The 21816-nt window shown below is 39.1% G+C and overlaps 1 protein-coding gene and 1 non-coding gene across 12 annotated transcripts in view; both read right to left on the bottom strand.

Annotated features, from left to right (window-relative positions):
• GADL1 (glutamate decarboxylase like 1) overlaps positions 1–21816 on the bottom strand; it is a 157994-nt gene that overhangs the window by 47821 nt on the left and 88357 nt on the right. For 7 of the 11 annotated variants that reach the window (XM_005600868.3, XM_005600869.3, XM_070238071.1 and 4 more), the window contains 2 exons: positions 13064–13115; positions 3795–3884 (listed from right to left, as the gene is read on the bottom strand). In XM_005600868.3, coding sequence (XP_005600925.1) covers positions 3795–3884; positions 13064–13115 — 142 coding nt within the window. Of the gene's footprint in view, positions 1–2780; positions 2963–3794; positions 3885–13063; positions 13116–21816 lie in introns of all 11 variants that reach the window. The other 4 variants (XR_288569.3, XR_011427010.1, XR_011427009.1 and 1 more) reach the window with 1 other exon arrangement.
• LOC111768511 (U6 spliceosomal RNA) lies at positions 6469–6575 on the bottom strand. The gene has a single exon (XR_002800911.2). It is a non-coding gene; the product is annotated as a U6 spliceosomal RNA (small nuclear RNA).

The following is a 21816-nucleotide window of genomic DNA, read 5'->3' as shown; positions in this document are numbered from 1 at the left end:
TCAAGCCCAGAACTGAACTCTGTTTTACATGCAAATGTAGAATATTCTGTGCCCATTTTTCATAAATACTAAGTTTTCTACTACCATGAAAATCAAGGGAAAAACGTTTTCTTCAATGTTTCACCAAGAGTTGTACACCATTTTTGAAAATTATGTCACTAATACCACACTGTCCCTGTTATCTGCATCAGCAACATCACCTACGTATAACAGTCTGAGTTTGTATGATTCACTGTGATTCTAAAAGTATGTGAGAGAATCTTATTCCTTCTTCATGTCTTCTAATATTGTCATGCCTAAGCACTTACGTAATGAAATACTTATCTTTACTAAAAATATCATTTTTCCCTCATATTACATGTAAGGCCTTCTATTGCCTTTTACAAAATTATGTGTAGATATGTCATATTTTCTACTGGTTTTATTTTAGGTGGGTAAATGGAACATTAAGAATATTTACTGTGGAGGCCAGCCCTGTGGCCGAGTGGTTAAAGTTCCACACGTTCTGCTTTGGCAGCCCGGGTTTGTGGGTTCACATCCTGGGCGTGGACCTACTCCACTCATAAGCCATGCTGTGGAGGCATCCCACATACAAAATAGAGAAAGATTGACACAGATACTAGATCAAGGTTAGTCTTCCTCAAGCGAAAAAGAAAGAGGAGGATTGGCAGCAGATGTTAGCTCAGGGTGAATCTTCCTCACCAAAGAAAATATATATATTTACTATGAACAGTGGTCATTGGGTCTATAGGGTTGAAAACTTCTCCTATAAAGAATAGGAAGCCATTCAGAAACTTCCAGCAGGAGAGTGACACAATAAAGCAGAGGTGGAGGTATGAATGTGCAGAGAGTAAAGAAAATAAACAGGAAAAGGAGATGGCAGGAGGCAAGGAGACCAGAAAAGAGGCAAATGCAACCTGGGCAGGGAACTCATGAAGACCTAGAATACGACAATGCCCAAAAGAATCAGAAAGAAGTGCATTTTATGGAGGCCGTCTCAAAAAGAGAAGTCGCTGGAACTCAGTGATGGAATATAGTGTCACGGAGTGACCATCATAGTTTCATTAGACTGCAGAGTGATTGTGTTCTCAAAATAGTCTCACATGTGCATGCACATTTGCAAGCGCACACACACATACACGACACACATGTACTCTGAAACTCCAGATTCATTACAAAATAATCCCTCTCTCCTCCTGCTGCCAAAGGGAAGACTTACCACGTCGCAGATTCTGAAATCTGACAGCTCCACCTGACACTAGTCTGAATTGGAGGGGGAAAGCCGTATTCAGTTTATTTATTTGTCTGTGATTCTCCATCTAAGATAAATCCTGAAATAAATTTCAAGTGTGCTTTAAGCACACTCCAGGTTATAAATCACATACTTGCTTTCTCATGCTACAGTAAGCATAAAACCATGTACATCAACAATAGATTTCCATGCCTCCTTTTCTTGCCAAATTCATGCACACACCCCCACACCAAGAGAGAGAATAAAAGGAAACTAAGAATCTGAGAACCATGATAATTTGTTGGCAATGCACATGTTTACTAATCAGAAGCAACCGTAACAATTAAAATAGTACAATATTAGACTGGGCAAGGGACCCACGGTTCTAAATGGCAGAAAAGCATTTCCAAAATGAAAGGATAGAGAATCATGGATATTAACCACAAAAGAATCAGAGCTGGCAAATAGTGAGGAAAGAAGAGAATGTCCTGATTCATATTTAATTTCCAGTTAAGATTAAAAGTGTAATATAGGCTGAATTATCTTATTTTATCTTATATATCCATCCTCAATTTTGAATTTTATGAGACTAGATAATGTAGATATTTCTTTAAATAAAGAAAGAGTGAGTCAAAAATATTCCCAAACATAACGGGACTACTTAGTTATCCTGATCCGTGTCTATGCAACAGTACTGAGTCAGTAAAACACAAATATCACATTCCTCGTTGCTTTTCTTAACAATCAAGAAGTGAGAAAAATGCCAACCATCTCTTTCCCAACTCTAAGCAATTATTCCCCCATTCCACCAAAAAATGTCAGTTGCATTCCATCAAAGCGGAAAATGTCCCTAGAAACCCCACCATTAAATTCCCACTTTGTCCAGGACTTCTTTCTTTTCATGGGTTACTTACCATCTGAAATGTATTCTTTAGCGCTTTCCTACTTGCCTTGAGCGACAAAAATGCAAGATGAACCCCAAGACTATGTTAACTGCTGAAATGGGTATTGAAGGGCTTGTCTAGGCAAAGGCACAGATAACACCATCCATCTCTTCCCATCTCTGCTGCCTGATCACAGGTTTGACAAGAGGGAGAAGATTTATATATTGGATATGCATTATGTTACAGTCCCGGAGGTTTAATGAGCCATGAATAAACAGAAAATGACCCGAGGCTGAAAGGAGATGCTGCAGGTGAGGTGGCTATGGCTTAAAGGCCATGGTCTTCCCTCTTCCTGCTAATTAGGAACAAATTCCAAGCTCATGAAAGACAAGGACCCCATGACCCTCCCTCTGCTTGTTGCTCTCATCTCATCTCCCACCTCTGCTCTTGGCAGCCCTATGATCTTTGACTCACAACCCCCTCTCTTAAAATCTAGGCCATAATGCTGTCATTCTTCCCAGGATCCACTTCTTTACAATTGTCCCCTGACTGGCATCTACTTATTGTTCAAGACTCAGCTCTAGTGTCACATATTGGGGCAGGTACCCTGCCCCTCTGTTGTCTCTATAAACAGGATTTATCTCCATCTAGCACCTACTAGGTACCTGGTGATTATCTCTTTGCTCAGTTGTCTCCTCAAATATGAGCTTCTTCAGGGCGGGGACCAAGTCTTTTTGGTGTTTGTGTCTCCAGTGTACAGCACAGCGAACACTCAGTCAATGTGTGCTGCTTGCCTGACTGGCGAGTTTTTCCTTTTCTTCTAAAGGTCAAGTAGAAGGGCTATCACCTATAAAAGCCATTAAAGCCATCATTGATTTCCCCACTGAGGGTAGGGAGGGGTTTGCAAGCCAGAGCTTTTACTAACCAGGGTCATGTTTATATACATTATGTCCATGCAGCACGGGAAGGGGATAAAGTAGTGCTGACTCATAAGACTTCATAGTTCTTGGAAATCTGAATTAGAGGCAGGATTTTAACCAGCCGGGCCATGTGAGGAATGGTGCAGGGTAGACAAAAGAAGCCCCTAGAGCCTGGAGCTTCTCCTCCACCAGCTGGGTGTGAAACGCTTTCAAGCACATTTTGTTCGATGATCAGTTGAAACCCGTTTGCTAGCACTTCTTTTCTTTTTTATCACATAAGCCCCTTGGACAAGATGCAGGGCCTTTGTTGGTGAAAAGAACAGAAGGTGTCACACTCACAAAGGCCAACAGATTTAGACTTTCAACATTATCTCCAAGTGAGGTGATGCACATGGTCACAGACGGGCACTAGCAGAGCTGAAAGAAGAAGCTGTTAATCGTATAACTTCAACCTTGTGTCCCATTACCAGAGCACCCTGTGTGAAGTGTACTGTGAACTAGAACTTCTAATAAATTCTGTAACGATCTTGAAAGCAGCACGATTATTTTGAATTTGTGTGTGCATCAAATATGCTAATTTGTTAAATGTAAACAATGTTTACAACTATTTGTCATGTCATCAGGAATTAATATACCAGGAGCCACCTCTCTAGATCTTCAAGAGTTTCTTGCAAATAGGGAATTATTTATAGGATCAATAGACAATGGGCATTGAATCTATTTCATCAAAAGGGAAAATTCAATTTACTTCTTACTCACCAAATTAAGTTTTGCCCAGAACTCGGGTCCTTCTTCCATCTCTCTGAGGCTTGGTGGAATGTACCAAAAGCAAATATTGGCATATTCAGGCTGAGGATTAAGAAAATTTGAAAGTTTTGTTAACCTAAGGTTAATCTTAGAATGCAATTAAACTCTTAGCTAGTTTCTTTAAGAGTTATCATGTGTGTATTACGTTGATAAGTCAGAATCGGACAGAGTAGACATCCATTCTGCTTACTTCTGATAACAGCCTAATGGGAAATTTTTCTTCTCAGTTGGGTACACTTAGAGGGTGCTCTTTCCTCCAGGTAAGGGAAGAGCACAAAATCAGGAATAAACATTGTAAACTTTGAAGCCAACTCAACCCAGCTCTGCCTGATACACATGTGCCCAGAGATGTCCTGGTTCCATCCTCTTCAACTCTAATCTTTATGCCATCATATCCTTCCGATAATTCCTTCTTTCCCTAAGGAGGCCAAAGTTGGCTTCTGTTACCTGCAATACCTGATAAATGCAAAATCCCCGATTACCTGTGAGTTGATAACATACGCCCCACTCAGGCTTCACTGACCAGCCCTCTGTGACCCTAGCCAATGCCGCTTTGGAAAAAAGAAAGAGCATCACCTTGACTCCAGGCTCTCAAGTATCAGTTTCAGTCTCAAGTATCAGAAAGGATGTGAGTTAGCTAGGGGTTGCTCAAAGTACAGATTCTCAGTCCCTGTGCTTAGAATGCCCAGAGTCCCTCATAGAAAAGGCTGAAGAACTGGCATTTTGTGAAGCCTCCCAGGTGATTCTGAAGTGAGTATGCATCATCTATGTTTGAGAAAGCCTGATCTCAAGTGGCCATAGCCCAGTCATCTTCCCCAGTAATCTGCTTTTCTATGAGACACGATTTGGTTAAATATGCAATAACATTCTCAAACAGGTTTTAGTCTAGCCATTGCCACACAGACAAGGAGGTCTTCTCCACCACACCTTTCATCCTCACTGGACAAAAAACACAGGGTATGCCAAAGGCAATGGCAAGACTTGTATTCAATGACCAGGAGATTTGGGACACTATATTGGAGGTCTTATATCATATATATATTTTATATATTATATATTTTATATATTATCTTATACATATAATGTTATATATTCATATATTTTATATATATTACATATTTTATATTATAGATCTTTACTTATTTATTATTTATATTATATGATGTGTATATTGGATACACAGAATTGTATTCAGGAAAGATTATTGGTCATGCCCACCCACTCAGCATCTTCCTTATTTGATTCTTAGCATTGACAGTATTTGAAATGATTCCCATTTTTCCACCACAAACACAGTGTGTAGGTAATAACCAATGTTATAACAGTTCTCGATAACCATCAGTTATGCTCCAGTGTCAGTATAAAGTTTCGAAGTATTTCAGAAAGAGGAAATAGCTCTCATTTCATATCTTAAAATTAAGACTGGTACTACATAGAGTTCTGATTTTCGTGGATTTTAAATCACAAGTGAATGCGCAGAAACATTCTCAGTTCAACAAGATGTTCTTGATCTGATCATCCTTTCACCTTTGAAATTTGTGACATGCTTATTGGACTTGACAAAAAAGAAGAGCTACAAATCTAGAGTAATTCAAAATCAAGTACTATGTAATTTAACCCAATTTCCACAAATATTTATCATGAGACTACAATAGTTTTTAAAAATTTGCACAATTTATATTTGGATTTCTAATTTGTAAGTGATTGGTTTCTCTAACATAGAATGTACTGGCTTTCAAGACTTTTAATCATTTAATGTGAATAAATCTTTTCAAATAAAGTAGCTATAGTTGATTAGAAAGTAGAAAAAAATACAGTTATTATCTGTCACTAGATTCTAGGAATGCATGTTGTATCAACAAAGATTTTTTTTCTAGATACCATTTATGTCAGTTACCAATTTATTGCCTCTCAGCTCCAAATCCTCCCGTTCTTTGTGTCCTGTGAAAATGGAGGTAGACTCTATAAGCATTTCTCCTTGCCGTCTGGTCCAATCTTAGAATTTATCAGCAGAGGGTGCTGGAGGGTCACTGAGAAGGAAGAGGTGTCTCTTCCTGGTTCTGATCTGCTCTCCTCATGGGTCTCCTGCAGTATGTGTGCTTCTTCTCAGCAGCCTTGGTGACCAGCAGCAAGTGGCCCCCCAACCGCTCCCCCAGCACCACCCCCTCTGGTGGCTTCACAGCCGACTGGCAGCAGGGGGGCACCCGTAAAAGGCTTTACTGGCACACTCCCCTCAGGTGGTTCCATAAGGGAGTGCTGCCAGCGAGGCACATGGCCTTGGATGGCTTCTCTGGAACCCCCGTGGGTAGCTGGAGTGAGCTCCGAGGTATGACACTGCCCTGAAAATGGCTTTCTCCAGCACTCCAGAAGGTGGATTTCTAGAGAATCCCACTGGAGTGACACCTCAGTGAACTTCCCTGCCATCCAGTGAGCCACACTGTGCTCTCTCCAACCAAGTCTGGATCTCAGCCAGGGAGGGGGTGGCTTCTTGCCTGGACGCTCTATCTCAGTTCCAGGAGTAGTGGAAGTTCTCTATATCTGTTATTCCTGTACTTTTTAGGGTTCTCTTTCTCTCCATGAGGCAATCCCCTCTGACTCCAAGCTCCTGTTAATAATTCTTTTTTTAAAAAATATGAAATGCTTCACAAGTTTGTGGGTCATCCTTGCACAGGGGCCATCCTCATCTTGTCTGTAACCTTCCAATTTTAGTACATGTGCTGTCGAAGCAAGGACAATAATTCTTTATATTGCACTTTCCCACTTCAAATTGCTGTGCAGTTTTTGTCTTCTTATTGGACCCTGATTACTACATCATTAAATTAGTTATTTCTTTTCATTTATGTGGCAACATTATGAATCATTTTGCAACAGTTTTTATCTGCTACCAGATGTGCTCTATACTTTATAAGTTAGGATCTAGAACTTTGAATCACCTTATAAATTTGCTTCCTTTCATAAGTTTCTGTTTAGATATTTTAAAAGTGATATATCTGTGATTCCTTTCCCCCAAATGGTCTCTTTTAGAATGGCATGGCTTCAGTGCTATGACATTTGAAAAACTGGGAAGCCTTTTTGACACTTCACTTCTTTCAGTGGAGGAAATTTGATGCTCCATTTGGTGAAATACCATTACTGTAGTCATTTCCAAAATTATTAAGAGTTGGAAAAGACATCCCCTTGAATGTTCACAAGAAAAATATTTGAGTTTTCCCTGTATCTTTGCCTCTGTAGCTTGCATTCTATATACTGACTTCCTTCAGGAGGCTTCATAGCACTAGTGAGTATTTTCAGAGTAGAACCATTCACATGCCACTTAATTCCCTACGTATATGAAAGCCTGACCTCTTGGGTGTCTTAGGAACACATTTAGTCTACGTTCTCTAACACCATAAACTTGAGAAGATATAAAAAGGAATCCAAGTGTCTAAACCAGACAGATGATAGGGCAGGACACAAAAAACCTATAGCAGTAAAACCATTGTCATAATCTCTAAAAATTCATGGAGAAGAGAAGCGTCAGTGAAGAAAAGATGGATGCACTCTATCCTGATTTTCAAAGAGGAAAAAATAGATATATTCCAAGAAATAAAGCAGGTGATTTGATGTCAATTCCTGCAAGGATTATTGAGCAAATGATATGAGACCCCTTGAGGGAAAAAGTCAATGGTCACAAACATGTAGCTTGCATTCTCTAAAACTGAGTCATGTTAAAAGAAATTCATCTCTTTTGCTTATAATGTCATTAGATCACAATAGTAGTGATAAAAAACAAACCTAGCAGTACGCATTTTAATAAGTATAGATGCAGAATCTAGCACATAGAACGAAACAATCAATCATGCAAATATGGAACGGAGAGAGAGGCCATGGTGGCTATTAATTGACTTCAAGCTCCTAACTTTTAAATATTTGATTAGACTGCTGAAATATTTCAAAGACAGCCCTGAGTAGCATGGAAAGACTGGGTTTTGGAGTCACATAGATATGGTTTGAATCCCAACTTCACCAGGTCTTTGCTTGGACAAGTGTCAAACTCTCTGAGCCTCAGCTTCCTAATCTATCAGATGGAGATCATATTGTCTGAGCCACGGAGTGGGTTTGATGAGTAAGGAGATTATTTTCAATATTTACTACTATATCTGGCATACAGCAAGCACTCTATCAGTGTAGTAACTATTATTTGGGATTATATTAGCATAAAAAGATGTCGTTTTCAAGCTGATGAATAGCCCCATTAAAATCTGTACTAGGTGAGACACATCACTATGCTGGTATCTGTGAACCATGTTTGAAGAGGAATATTAAAAAATTATAGCATGTCCAAAGAAGGGCAACTGAAATGTTCAATTTAATAAGCATAAATTTTCCGTGTTCTAGATATTGGGTCAGGCGTTGGGATGAGAAAAATGACTTGTACTATATGCTTATCTCCAGGAACTCTCAGACTAGTAATGGAGCAAGGTACAGGCAATTAAACTGCAATGGAATGAGCAGTACAAAAGAAGAAATTTCTTGTAATCCAAGAAACATTCCTGGCAAAAGGAATAGTACACATGCGGAAGCCAGTATATTCAGGGGGATGGCAAGAACTTGGAACGAATAGAGGACGGGTTGTACCGGAGAGAGGTGAAGCTGGAAATGGAGATGGTTGTCACCTCATGAAGGGCTTCCTCATCTGCCATACTTAGGAATTTGGGCTTGATGCTAGAGGCAATGTGGAGTCACTGGAGTGTTTCAATCTAGGCAACGGATTTCATTTTAAAAGTCCACAGTGGGGCTGCAGTGTGGAGATGGGCTAGAAGGGTCTGAGTCTGGAAGTGGAAGATGAGTTAGGAGACAGAGCCAATTTGAGGAGTGATGAGGGCCTGAACCAAGTCAATGGCTTCAGGAGTGGAAAAGAGTAGCAACAAAGATATATTTAGGGGAAGGGGAAGGAAGATATGAAGACAACATCAAGATTTTTGTTTGGATGGATCATAGTTCTAATGACCAAAAGAAGAATATAGAATTTGGGTAAAGAAAATGGCTACCTTTCAGCTTTACAAATGTTGAATTTGAGGTGCCTGTGGGGGTCTAATTGAAAATTCCAGGACATGGGGCTGGCCTGCTGGTGCAGTGGTTAAGTTCGCACGTTCCGGTTCTTTGCGGCCCGGGGTTTGCTGGTTCGGATCCTGGGTGCCGACATGTAACCGTTTGGCAAACGCCATGCTGTGGTAGGCGTCCCACGTATAAAGTAGAGGAAGATGGGCATGGATGTTAGCTCAGGGCCAATCTTCCTCAGCAAAAAGAGGAGGATTGGCAGCAGATGTTAGCTCAGGGCTGATCTTCCTCAAAAAACAAAAAAAAAAAAAGAAAGAAAATTCCAGGACATACCTATATGCAAAGGACTAGAGTTTAGGAAACAAGTCAAGGAGGGAGACATTATTGAGGCTATTGACAACAGAGCTCTAGATATGGATAAAACAGTTCAAGGAGAGCATGTGGACACAATGAAGGGCCAAAGACAAAAGAGTGAAGCAGAACATTTAACGGGGTACCCAGATGAAGAGACCTTCACATAGAGACTGAGAAGAAAACGTCACATGAAAAGGATAAAAACTGGGAGAGGAAGCCAAAGAAACCAAGATAGGAGAGAATTTCAAGAGGGATGGAGTGGATAATGGTATAAAATGCTGCAGAAGTCTAATAAGAAAAAGATTAAATGATGTGCATTGGATTTAGCAATTATAAGGTTGTTGTGATCTAATAAAACTATATAAAAAGATAATTATAATTGCAATCTGCTTGATACATGCTAACAGTAGGATTCAATACGTATTTGAATATGAATAATTAGAGCTCCCTGGAAGAGGAATGAACTGAATTCTCTGGCACAGGAAGTGTCCAGGCAGAGGCTGACCTCCTGTTACAGGTACTGTTAAGAGAGATTTCCTACACTGAGCAGGAAGTTGACTAGATGTCCTTGAAGATCCTTTATAACTCAGAAAGTCTATGAAACCTAAATAACTCTTCCTAATGTAGAACTCAGGAAGAGAAAAACAAAAGTTGAATAATTACGACTCTCCCGAGAGATCAAAATAAAATATGTGAACGATAGTATAAGAATGAATATACCTCGAGGAAAACATCTATTAGATCTTAGATCCAACACAGGAAAATAGAGATGATTTTCAGGGGCCTATGAATAATGCAGAATTCATTTGAAATGATAACTTTCAATCATCTTCAAGAAGATATACATTATTTTTGCTCTTTTCAAGAAAAGATATTCAAGCACCAGATACTCTGTTTTGTTGTGTTCATTTACTGTTTTCAACGTTCCACTTAACACTCTCACAGCTATCTGCTAAACAGTGAAAAAATATATAATTATAGACCTCTGTTTTTCCTAAACTGAAAGACTTGCAGTTTCACAGACCTGGGTTCCAATCGAATCTTTGTATCTCTTAAGCATGCATTAGGGTTATAGTTAGTCAAGCCAAAGAAAGCATTTGTTAACAAAAAGAGTCTAATCAACTTGACACTTATATGTGAAATTCAAGGTCTAAATTTAGTTTATTTGTCCAAACAGAATACAGAGAAAATAAGCAAATGCAGATCACATACAAAAATCCTTCTAAGTAGGCATCCTGGAGTACCATCGAGGAAGTCACCTTTACTGCTTTGGGGTCATCTGGCTCGCACAGACAAAATATTCAGGGCAGAAGGCTGCCTAATGATTAACACCCACTTAACTTTCATTACCAGGATGTGAATGTTTGCAGTTCCCTGATGATGATGGCAAGAGGTTCCTCCCTCAGTCTTTAAGCTTTTAGGAAGAACATATAAATAACTTTTAAATCAGTTCATCTTTTTTCTCATCACTTTTCTTCTTATCTCTATCAAAAGACTGTGCAATTATGAGGTGCATAGCACTGTCCATAATTACTATAGCTCCCATAGCCAGAGAAATAAAGGCGGCAATTCCAATTTGAGAAAATAAAGCAGTAATTCAACCACAAAAAAATGAAAAAGGTGATTCAAAGTCAAACTCAAGCCAGTCACAGAGCTGTTGTTTCATCCCCAGATGCGTAAATATGCATCTCTAGAAAATATAGACATTTTCTTACAGTCATAATGCCATTATCATGCCTAACAAGATTACCAATAATTCCTACCAGTTCATATTAGAAATTCTTCAACTGTTTCAAAATTTACATTTTTCAATTGACTTGTTTCTTTTAATTTTTTTAACGTTATTTTTTATTGTAACATTGGATTATAACATTATATAACTTTCAAATAAATGTACATCGTAATGTATTCCGACTTCTGTGTAGATTACATCATGTTCACCACCCACAGACTAATTACAAGTACCATTGGCTTGTTCAAACCAAGATTTCAACAGGTCCATACACTGCATTTGGTTGTTATACCTCTTAGGTCTCTTCGAACCCTAAAGTGATCATCGCTACTCTCTCCTTTATTTTTCTTCATGCCACTGACCTGTTGAAGAAACCAGGTCAGTTGTCCTGTAGAATATTCCACATTCTAAATTTGTCTTCTTGCTTCTTTGTAGCATTACCAGAAAGTTATTTAAATATAGATTCTTCTGCTATCTTTGCAAGTTCCTTTATATCCCTAGTTTTCAGGAGCTTTGGATTCTCAGAACCTTCTAGTCTGATGCGTCCTTTGTAGATAGTGGCAGAAACCATGGTCAGGGTTCTCCAGAGCAGTATTTCCCAAAGCTGCCTGGGCACCATAATCCTATGGCACCTGAACTCCTGCAACAGTCTCCCAATTTGTATCATTTATTCTTTTCTTGTCCTCCTTTCACCACCACCTCCCATTCCTCTCTTCTCATGACATCCAGCATGATCTCTTAAATGGAAGTCAGACTCTCCTGTGCTTAAACTTCTCCAATGATTACACTTGGAATAAACGCCAAGGGTCTTACCATGGCCTACTGGTCTCCACCTGAGCTGATCTCTGCCCACCTCTCCAAAACCATCACCTACTATTCCCCTCCTTGCTTAATACGCCTTATTTTGGCTCCTCAAACACATAGAACTCTTTCCAGCATTAAGCCTTGGCAGTTATCTATTGATTCTACCTAGAAGGCCTTTCCCTCAAATGTCTGCATGGCATGCTGTTTACCATCATTCAGGTCTCAGCTCAAAGATAACCTCAGAGGGCCCTGCCTGGACTACCCAAACCAAACAAGCCATCCCCCGCCCACATCCCATTTCAGCATTTCACCTGATTTATTTCCACTATAATACTTGCCACATCTGTAACTGTCTAATTACTTATTTGTATACTAGATTATCTCTCATGAAGCTGTTTTATTGTTTTCATTAAGACTTCTCACTACCTGATGTTTCCTATGTATTAATTTGTTTGTTTATTGCCTGCCACTTTCTAATTGAGTGTAAGCACCGTGAGAGCAGAGAATTTCCCTGTCTTGTATCTCCCAGTGCCTAGAACTGTGCCTGGCACATAGCAATTACTCAATAAATCTTGCTGAATAAATGAATACCAAAAAATAGCCAAATTGCTTATATACAGAACAGGTTCTTAGGTGGCAAGCTCTAGATAATTTTTACATTAGGTTAAAAATTGCTACCAAGTATATGCTATAAGAAGATCTAAGAGAATCTCACACTTTATATTTCTTAAAAATCAGAATTAAATAATATTCTTCATATTTTCTAACCATATATTTTAGGGAAAAAAGCAATATATTCTATCTTTCTAACCACCTTATTTCCTATATATAGCAAACAACCAACAACAAAATGGCTTGTTTTCCCATTGCTCCAAAGCTAATATGCTCTCATTATTTCATAAAAAGAGAAAACTGGATGCATTATTGTACATTCACTTAATTGATTTTCCACATGCAGGCACCACTATAGCACAGTTGAATATTTGCAGTACAATCATTATACAATTTATATATCAAGATAGAGGTCATAATTTATTCAGTATTATCCTTGGTAATTATTATTGAGCACTTTAATTTTCAATACTTAAAGGCAAGAGTGTTCTCTGTGAATCCAACAAAGGAAAAATACTCACTAATAGAGTAAGTTAACATAATGGGCTCTAAGAATTAAGCTAATGACGTGTTTCTAAGTCTGCAACACAAAAACCAATGAAATATAACAGATTAGAAAATTACCACCTTCATCACTGTTGACTGACAAAATCACAAGCACAATTTCGTAATCACTTACTTCCAGCAGTAACTTGAATCCTTCTCTTTTCTTGATTTCTTCTACTAGGTACCTGAAAATGAAAGTCAGAGTAACATTTATAATCGACAACCTAAAAATTCCGTGAACATGACTGACATAAGACAAAACAGCTACTTCTGATGCAGAGACAAGGCTTAGAAATACAAGGCTTAGAAATAAGTAAGGGTGCTGTTTTAGGCATAGGTATGAATTTAGACAAATAGTCTGGAACCTACTGCAATACCCTGGGGTCCAAGGAGAAAGATACATGTTTTTGATGAGATGATGTCTATCTTGCATGTTAGCATCAGACTTTAACCTCAGTGTGAAAAGCCACATAATGTAGATTGGATATACATCTCTGACCATGTGGGTTTCACATTTGTATTCTAGATGGGGATTTAGTGCTGCTTATAAATTCACTTAAGATCAAAGAAGCTCAATATCATGTTTTCCAAGGCCAGGACAGGGGGAAAGATTATTTGGTTTTAGGTTAAAAGTAAGTGAGCTTAGCTATTGATGGAAGGTCTATGAAGTCATCTTGAGCATCAGGGAAAAAGAACTACCACACTATGAGCAAAGGGCAGAGACATATGAGATACGGAATATGACCGAGGAAAGACTAAAACGATATTGAGAACAGAGAGCAAATTAACATTGACACCTCTCCCCTGGGCTTGGTATTCCTCTCTATAAAAAGAGACGCCTTCTGAAATGGTTGGCCTTGAAAACTAGTAATTTGATGATGAGCCTTGAAAAGTTCATAACACTTGACGCAGTATTTCAAATTTGGGGCTCAAATGTAAGGAAATGATCAGGGGCACTGACAAAAGTGCATTTGTCAGGTATTTATTGCGATTTTGTATGTAACAGCAAAAAAAAGAAAGAAAGAAACATCACAGCCGGCAATGAGGACTGGTTTTGAAAACCGTGGTCCAGTCATATGGAATTACGGTGCCACCATACAAAATATGATCACGTCGCTAAATCACATATACTCAATTAAGATTTCAGGGCAACCAAAAACTTCTCCTTTTAGGCCTCAATTCCCTTACTTGCAAAACTGGAATACAGAATGTACTTTTCCAATCTCAAAAGAGGTGGTTGTAAAGAAATTAAATAAAATCATACACAAAAAAATTGTAAAGTATAGAAACTGTGGAAATGGGGATTATTATCACTACGTTCATTTGCTAAAGGCCATTCTGGAATGTGGACATGGAATACACCAGTTTACAAGTTGCACTTCTTTTTTCCCAAACTTATTTATATAAGTTTCACATAAGGTTAAATATTGGTGTTAGCATATAGGTTACACCATCTGTGAATTATACAAACATCTTAGAAAAATCCTATCAGTACTAACTAGATAATATAGATCCTTTACTTTGAGCAACAATGTTGTGACCAGACACACACACACACAGACTCACAAAGTATTTGATGTTTTACATACTCTTTTCCTTGAATATTTTTTCAGATGTTACATAGCTGTAAAGTTTGTTTTGTTTTGTTTTGTTCTTTTGGTGAGGAAGATTGGCCCTAAGCTAACATCTGTTGCCAATCTTCTTTTTTGCCTGTGGAAGATTGTCCCTGAGCTAATATCTGTGCCAATATTCTTCCATTTTTGTGTGTGGGATGCCGCCACAGCATGGCTTTATGAGCACTGTGTAGGTCCATGTCCAGGCTCCGAACCCAAGAACTCCGGGCTGCCAAAGCAGAGAACGTGAACTTAACCACTACGCCACCGGGCCAGCCCCAAGATGTGAAGTTTTTGAACCTTTAACACACTGCCCAACTTTCAGAAAAAAGCAATTATAATCATTAATAAACATCAGACAACGTGCTGGAGATCACTGGTAATCAAAGAAGTGCCAATTAAAACAATATTAAGCCATGTTGCCCATGTGATACTAAACAAATTTTAAAGAGAGACAACACCTAGTGCTAATGAGAATGTGGTAGAAAGCTGCTACAAAGCTTTTAAAATTAATAATAATCACATCTTCTGATCCAGCAAACCACTTTTGAGATGCCAATCTACCAGGAAAAAATCATCAAAATAACTAGAAACAAGATTAATACCCAGAAACTGGCAAATGGTAAAATAAAATGTATTATAGCAACAATGTAATATGATGCAGCTATTAAAAAGAATAAAGTTTATCTACTTCGATTAAACCACAGGGAAGCTCATGATGCATTAGTAAGAGATAAAAGCAAGGTACTGAGAAATGTGGATGCTAGGATTCCATTTTTTAAGAAATTATAAAAAAGAAAGCAAAAGTAATACCTACCCACGATTATACATGATCACAAAGTAAGGTATGGAAGAATACCTGATAAATTGTTAATGTTTACCCAAGGGAGGGAAAAACAGGATGCCATGGGGGAGGCAGGGATTATTAGCTCTCTTTTTATGTCTCTTTGCAAATTTCTATAGGTGTGGTTACTTGCATAATTTTTTAAAGGAACTTAATGAAAAAAAAGTAAAGCACAAAATAAAAGTGATATGTACAGTCTCCAACTATACAAGGACAGCTTTGCGAACCATCCTTTTTCTCACTTTCTCAGGCACAAACGTGTAGGCAATTTGTAATTCTAAAGCCGATGCCGTGACTTCATCCTGAGGACCAGTCCTCCACACCCTGAGGGTACAGAAAAGCTTTGCATGTGCAGAAAGCCTGGGACTGACTCTAGAAGATTCCAGTTGGGCAGCTCATCAACTTTGTGACTCCAGGCCAATTCCTCAGCCTGCTTGAGCCTGCCTCAGTTTCTTCATGTGTGTAATGGAGATGGCGAGTCAGACTGGTACAATCCTTTCCTGACAGACCTTGTCTACGTGAAGTTTAGATACTGCCCATAGTCTCAGTTTAAAATATTTCCATCAAACTGGCTGAAGTTGCTTCTGGGAGAAAGGCATCCTAAAACAGAGCTGAATCATTTCAGTGAAAACTCTGCTTTTTGCTAAAAATGTGGACCTGGGCTTCGTGTCAGGGTCAGTGTCCCCACTGCGGTCACTTTCTTAGCCTGTGGAGCCCAGTGTAGCATACCAACTGAGCAGAGGGTAGAGGTGATTTGGGTGAAGAGCTGCTATTATGACAGTAACAAAAGGCTCACACCAGAGTCCCCAACCTACACTCCATGATACAGCATGTTCATAGATTTCCCACATAAAAGGGTTCCATCGTCAGATAAATGTGAGCAATGCTCGGGATATCAATTAGATTACTTTTCTCTATAATTAGAAGTAGACTTGGCTTAATTCATAAGGACATTTATTGAACTGATTGGATGGTTCAATAAAGTAATCAGGAATCTATCATTTCAGCCTGCTATGCTCAGAGTGTTAGAGAATTCTTTCATGTTCACAAGATGGCTGCTACAGCTTCATACACCACACTGTTTACAACAGTGTCCAGCGGAGGAAGAGAGGGGTCTGGAGCAAGAGCATTTTCTCTTCATTTCTCTCTACTGAGGTAAGAATATTTTCCCCATAAGCTTTCACAGAATTCTTCCTGTATCTTATTGACTGAAACTGAGTCATATATCCACTCATAAACCAATTGTTGGCAAAGAGGATCGGCTTAGACTGATGTTCCCAGCTGGAATATTGCTACCTAGGCAAAATCAAGGTTCTGCTGGCAAGGAAAAGGAAGAATGGTTGTGAGGTGAACTACCAACAGTGTCTGCATACTGGTTAAAGCCAGATAAAAAACGTTTCTATATTACAGGTCTTCTCAGAGCCTTTATTGTACCCATGAACACTCTGAATCTCCAAGAAAGGAATGACATAGCAGTTAGCATTTCCCAAACATATTTGGCCATGGAAATATTCTTTGGAAGAATGTCTATTAAGATCTTCTGGAAGCCTGTTATCCCACAGAGCATAGTTTCAACAATGCTAGTTCAGAAGTGTCTCTTCTATAGGATACTTTACCCACTTCTTAAGTAAATGCTTCAATGAAATGAGTTTTTGTACAAGAATCCAAGTAAGGTTTGAGTCACATGGGGTTGATTTGATCCTCACAACTTTTCTTTTCAATATACAGGAGAAGTCTAAAGTTAAAATACACTTAAAAAACCTATTCTTATCTGATGCAAGTCAGAAAAAACAGATGTACATTGGGTTTTTGGACATAAAGCAGGAACCATAAACCATTTCTAGCAAAAGTCATCCAGGTAAATGGGTTCAAAAAGCAACAATAGTTTCATAAAACTCTTCACTATCCTTCCCACCAAGATTAGCAAAAAGAGAGAAGAGAGAAAAAAACGCACATTAGGAAGAGTTTTCACCCATTCTACTGGGTAAAAATCTCATTCTACTAAGATTCTGGCTTGATTCTGAAGCATATATTAATGATAATCTTGCTCTATGACACTTCCTCTTCCTTTGCTTACAAATGTGCCTCCAAATTACAGAGCCTCAGTCTCCGACCTGTTGCATGAGTCTGTTTAATATTTTTGCGTGTCATGGGTCCTTTGGCAGGACGTTCTTTCCTTTCTGGAAATAGCCTTTCCAGTCCCTTTCTCAATTCACCAGCCACTGAGAACCTCCCTGGAGCACTGTGGACCAAATTTCTCTCCCAGTCTCATCTCCTCATTTGAAATGTCTTCTGATGCACGGAGCCTCCCAGGACTCCCGGGCATGTTTTCCATCTGGTTCCTGTGTGCTCTGCATGTAAAGGAACATATTGCACGGCTTGTGTGACTCAACCCAGATATCTACATGCTACATTCTACTGCAATTGTGATTTTTTTAAAAAATTACCAGTATAGAGGAAAAATGAAAACGTTGGCCCTTCTATACTCTTCTAGACTCTCCCCCTCTCGTCACCTAGAGAAATATACTAGCACCAAAGTGTCACTGTGTAACTGCTCACCTTTTCCATACTGATAACAATAAATTCCTCAGTACTCATGCAAGTTGATGAAATGAATTCCATCTGAGAGATTACAGAGATTGTGTGTCAAGGGAATAGATAAATGAGGCACTGGAGACCCAACAAAGGAGCAGAACGGGAGTTCCTGAGCTGTTTGTTGTTGTTGAAAAGACTTCTGCACATGACTCTTCTACACTTGCTTTAGAAATTACCCCTTAGTGAATATCCATCTACCCTGAGTTCCATAACAAAGGCGTAGAGGGTGCCCTCAGCAACAGGTAGCTCTGCTATTGGTATTGGAAAACATTTTTGACTTTCTTAGGCAGACATCACCTGCCTTGTGCTAGAGGTGGTGGTTTTAAACCTCAGCCATCTGAGTTTCAATTATGCTTAACAATCACATGTTGCTTTAGGTTCCTGATGTCACTGGTGTTCAAATAACTGAAAGAGAAAGCACGTTTTTAGTCATTAATATTTCTTGAGAGAAATGTTCTCTCATCAGTTGAAATGACAAGGGTCAAATGGAAATTAGGAAAAGCCTTAGAGATCTTCTAGGCACTAAACTTTTCCTTCTTGCTAGATTTCTGACAACTCCTAAAATAAGAATCATTGTCCTCTTTGAAATGCCTGTCCTTGCTTTCCCAGGGGAAGAGAGAGCAAGCGAGTCCATCAGGGTGATGGCAATCTATTGGTCCATCAAAATCTGGGCCTTAATATCTTAAAGTCAATGTACAATTTCAAAACTAAGTTCCATTTAGATTCAGGAACATGGAAATATTGTTTCCACGGAATCAGCGCAATCTGTACGGCAACCTGTCAGGGGAAAAGACTTGCACAGCCTTTCCAGAATATAAGAGACCTGCCCTGGGACTTAGGGAAATGGGTACCTTAGCTACATCAGGCTGCTGATAATAGACGTGCATCCCGAATCATCAACAATCATCATATGCAGCTTTACTTTGCTGGAGTTGTTATCCACTGAAGGAAATTATACTTCTTGGAAACAAAACAATGTTACTCTGACTTAGAATTTATGCCAGGTAGAGCCTTTGACCGTGGATGAGAATCAGTTTTATTAAATGTAAGCGGTCGCAGGTCAATGGGCTTATGGGAAGTGGTATTTTAACTCTCACGAGTCAGTGGTTTGAACTACCCCGACTCACAGAACCAATGGTGTTCTAAAGCTAGATTGTGCCGGCTAGTGAGAGCCAATTGTTAAACATTCAGGAATCTTGCAAATCACAACTCTTGGTAGCTTGCAATTTTCCATGGTGGGAATATTTACACCATGGAAATTGGCAGATGTTACAAACTGGGTTTTATTTTCTTCCTGAGAGCCAGTTTACCAGTAATCCTTGTACATAGGCTCCAGCAAACAGAATAAACCTTAGAACAGAGAAAATGTTTCTTCTTTCCTAAAGGGTAGAACCACAAACAAATCAATGATTTTGAAAATAAATAAAATCATGAATATAAATCCCTTATAATGCTTACTATAATTTTTTTTGCTGGGAAAGATTCTCCCTGAACTGATGTCTGTTTGCAATCTTCTTCTTCTTTTTTTTCTTTCCCAAAGCCCCAGTACCATTGCAGGTCCTTCTAATTCTTCTATGGGAGCTGCTGCCACAGCATGGCCGCTGACAGACTAGCGGTGTGGTTCCATGACTGGGAATTGAACCCTGGCTGCTGAAGCACAGAGTGCCAAACCTTAAACACTAGGCCATCAGGATTGGCCCTATAATGTAATTCTTAGCCCTACGGAAACTTTCTCCAAGATTATCATTTCACATTCATTCCAAGCAACACGCCTAAAAGGATTCCGCCTTGGCACCTGGCTCTGGGGATGGGAGAATAGGATGACTTCGGTCCGCCCCAGGAATAGAGTGTTGAATACCAAGAATGTGGAAAGTTAAGGCAAGAAAACTATTATGATTAACAGCATGAAAGAAGAGGGATTATTTTTCAAATAGTTAAATATAGGTTACAGAGTCTGCAGTGATGCTCACTGAAATGTTAATTCAATTCAATTCAACTTGACAAACATTTACAAACAATAAGTGTTGTTGAATTGAATTGAAATGTTATCATTTATCCTCCTGTGATATATCTCTGTAAAAATTAGAAAGTATCCTTAGACTATAAATTAAATTCCACCCTGAGATGAATGTTAACTTTATAAGAAATACGATCATCAAATATTTATATCTAGCTTTGTTTCAAGACACCTGTCATTGAATTACTTAGCAGCTTAGATAAAATAACACAGAGATTCTACCACACGTAAATAGTATGGGAAAATACAAAGCAGGGAACAGAGCTTTCTGAACTTCTGTTTTAATTTAATGGGCAACTATGAATATTTATGGCAGACAGTGTCATATTTTCACCACTGGGTAGCTATCTCCCTACTTCTGATGGAGGCACTTTAACCCTAATAAAGGCACACTCCTCACCTAGTTTCAGTGTATATTCCATAGAAGGAACAGACAGTCTTCCCATTGCCAAAGGAGAGCATGTGATTCAGTATGACCAATGAGAGTATCACATTTCCCTGGCAAGTGTCTGATTCAGAGATGGATATTTGCCTAAATCAGAAATAGTTAAAACTTTTCTTGGGATTGTTGAGAAAGGAGCATTCTTTCCTTTTGACCTTGAATTTGAATCTGGGAGAAGACAGATCTGACACTCCTGACAGCTACCTTCCTACATAGGAATAAACCCAACATGAAGAAGAACGGACCCAATAGATGGAGAGAGATTAAGGCCTGGTGATATTGTTTAAGCCCCTAGAAGAAGCCATTCCAGAAGTCATCACCACTCTAGCTTATAAGTAACATGAGGTAATAAATTACCTTTCTTTGTTCAGAATACGTTGAGCTAAGGTTTCTGTTGCTCACCACCAAAAGAGTCCTAACTGGTACAACATTTACAGATTTTCCAAATTACTTATTAAACCATAATCACCAGAAGTGCTGACTTCTAACAGTCTTCGGAAAGTGACAAAGCCATCTCTTTATCCATCCTTATATCCAAGCCCTTTGCCCTGTAACTTTGCAGCTCATCCTGCAAAAAGACCCAGTGTACTTCTGCCTCTTCACATTGAGTTTGGCCATGTGATTTGCTTTGGCCATTGGAATGCTAGTAGATAGGATGGAGTCAGGAGTTTAAAGTGGGCTTGCATGAATGGACTCGCCTTCTCGGGCTTCTGTCATCAGCATTTCAAAAACATGCCCCACCTGGCCTGCTGGTCCAAGGAAGATGCAAGACATGTGGGGAGTAGACCCAGCCTCTCCCCTCACCCTCACAGTGACCACAGGATGAGATAAAGCCACTCCAGCCAACTCGCAGACCTCTTAGGATAAATAATTGATATTTTAAGATACTGGGCTGTCAGACAGTCTGCAGTGATGCTCAGAGCATCACTGTTGCAGAGTGTTGCACACAGCACCCATACCACTCCGCTATAGAAAGAGGAAATTATTTTAAATCTCTAAGGAGACACTTGAGATTTTTGCAAGTGAAATGTGAACAGGGAGTGAAGAAGGAGAGATTCTCCAAACCAGAGATCACAAACCCTGATGCCTTTAGGGCCAAGCAGGTAAGAAAATAATAACTAAAGCTCGTATAGCGTGCAGCATATGCCAGGCCCTGTTCTGAGTGTTTTACGAATATCAATTCATTTAATCTTCATAACAATTATTTAAGTTAGATGCTGTTATCTCCATTTTGTTGGGATAAAACTGAGATACAGAAATATTAAGAAACTTGCCCAAGTCACAGCTTGTACAGGGTAGAGCTCGGTTTTGAGTCCCAGTTGTCCACACCTCACCTCTCTGCTGTAGTAAAATAGGCTAGATAAGGAACAGGGGG

The sequence above is a fragment of the Equus caballus genome, chromosome 16 (assembly GCF_041296265.1).
Source record: "Equus caballus isolate H_3958 breed thoroughbred chromosome 16, TB-T2T, whole genome shotgun sequence".
Lineage (NCBI taxonomy): Eukaryota > Metazoa > Chordata > Mammalia > Perissodactyla > Equidae > Equus > Equus caballus.
Note: the sequence above shows the minus strand (reverse complement) of the source record. Positions and strands in the feature narration are given on the sequence as shown.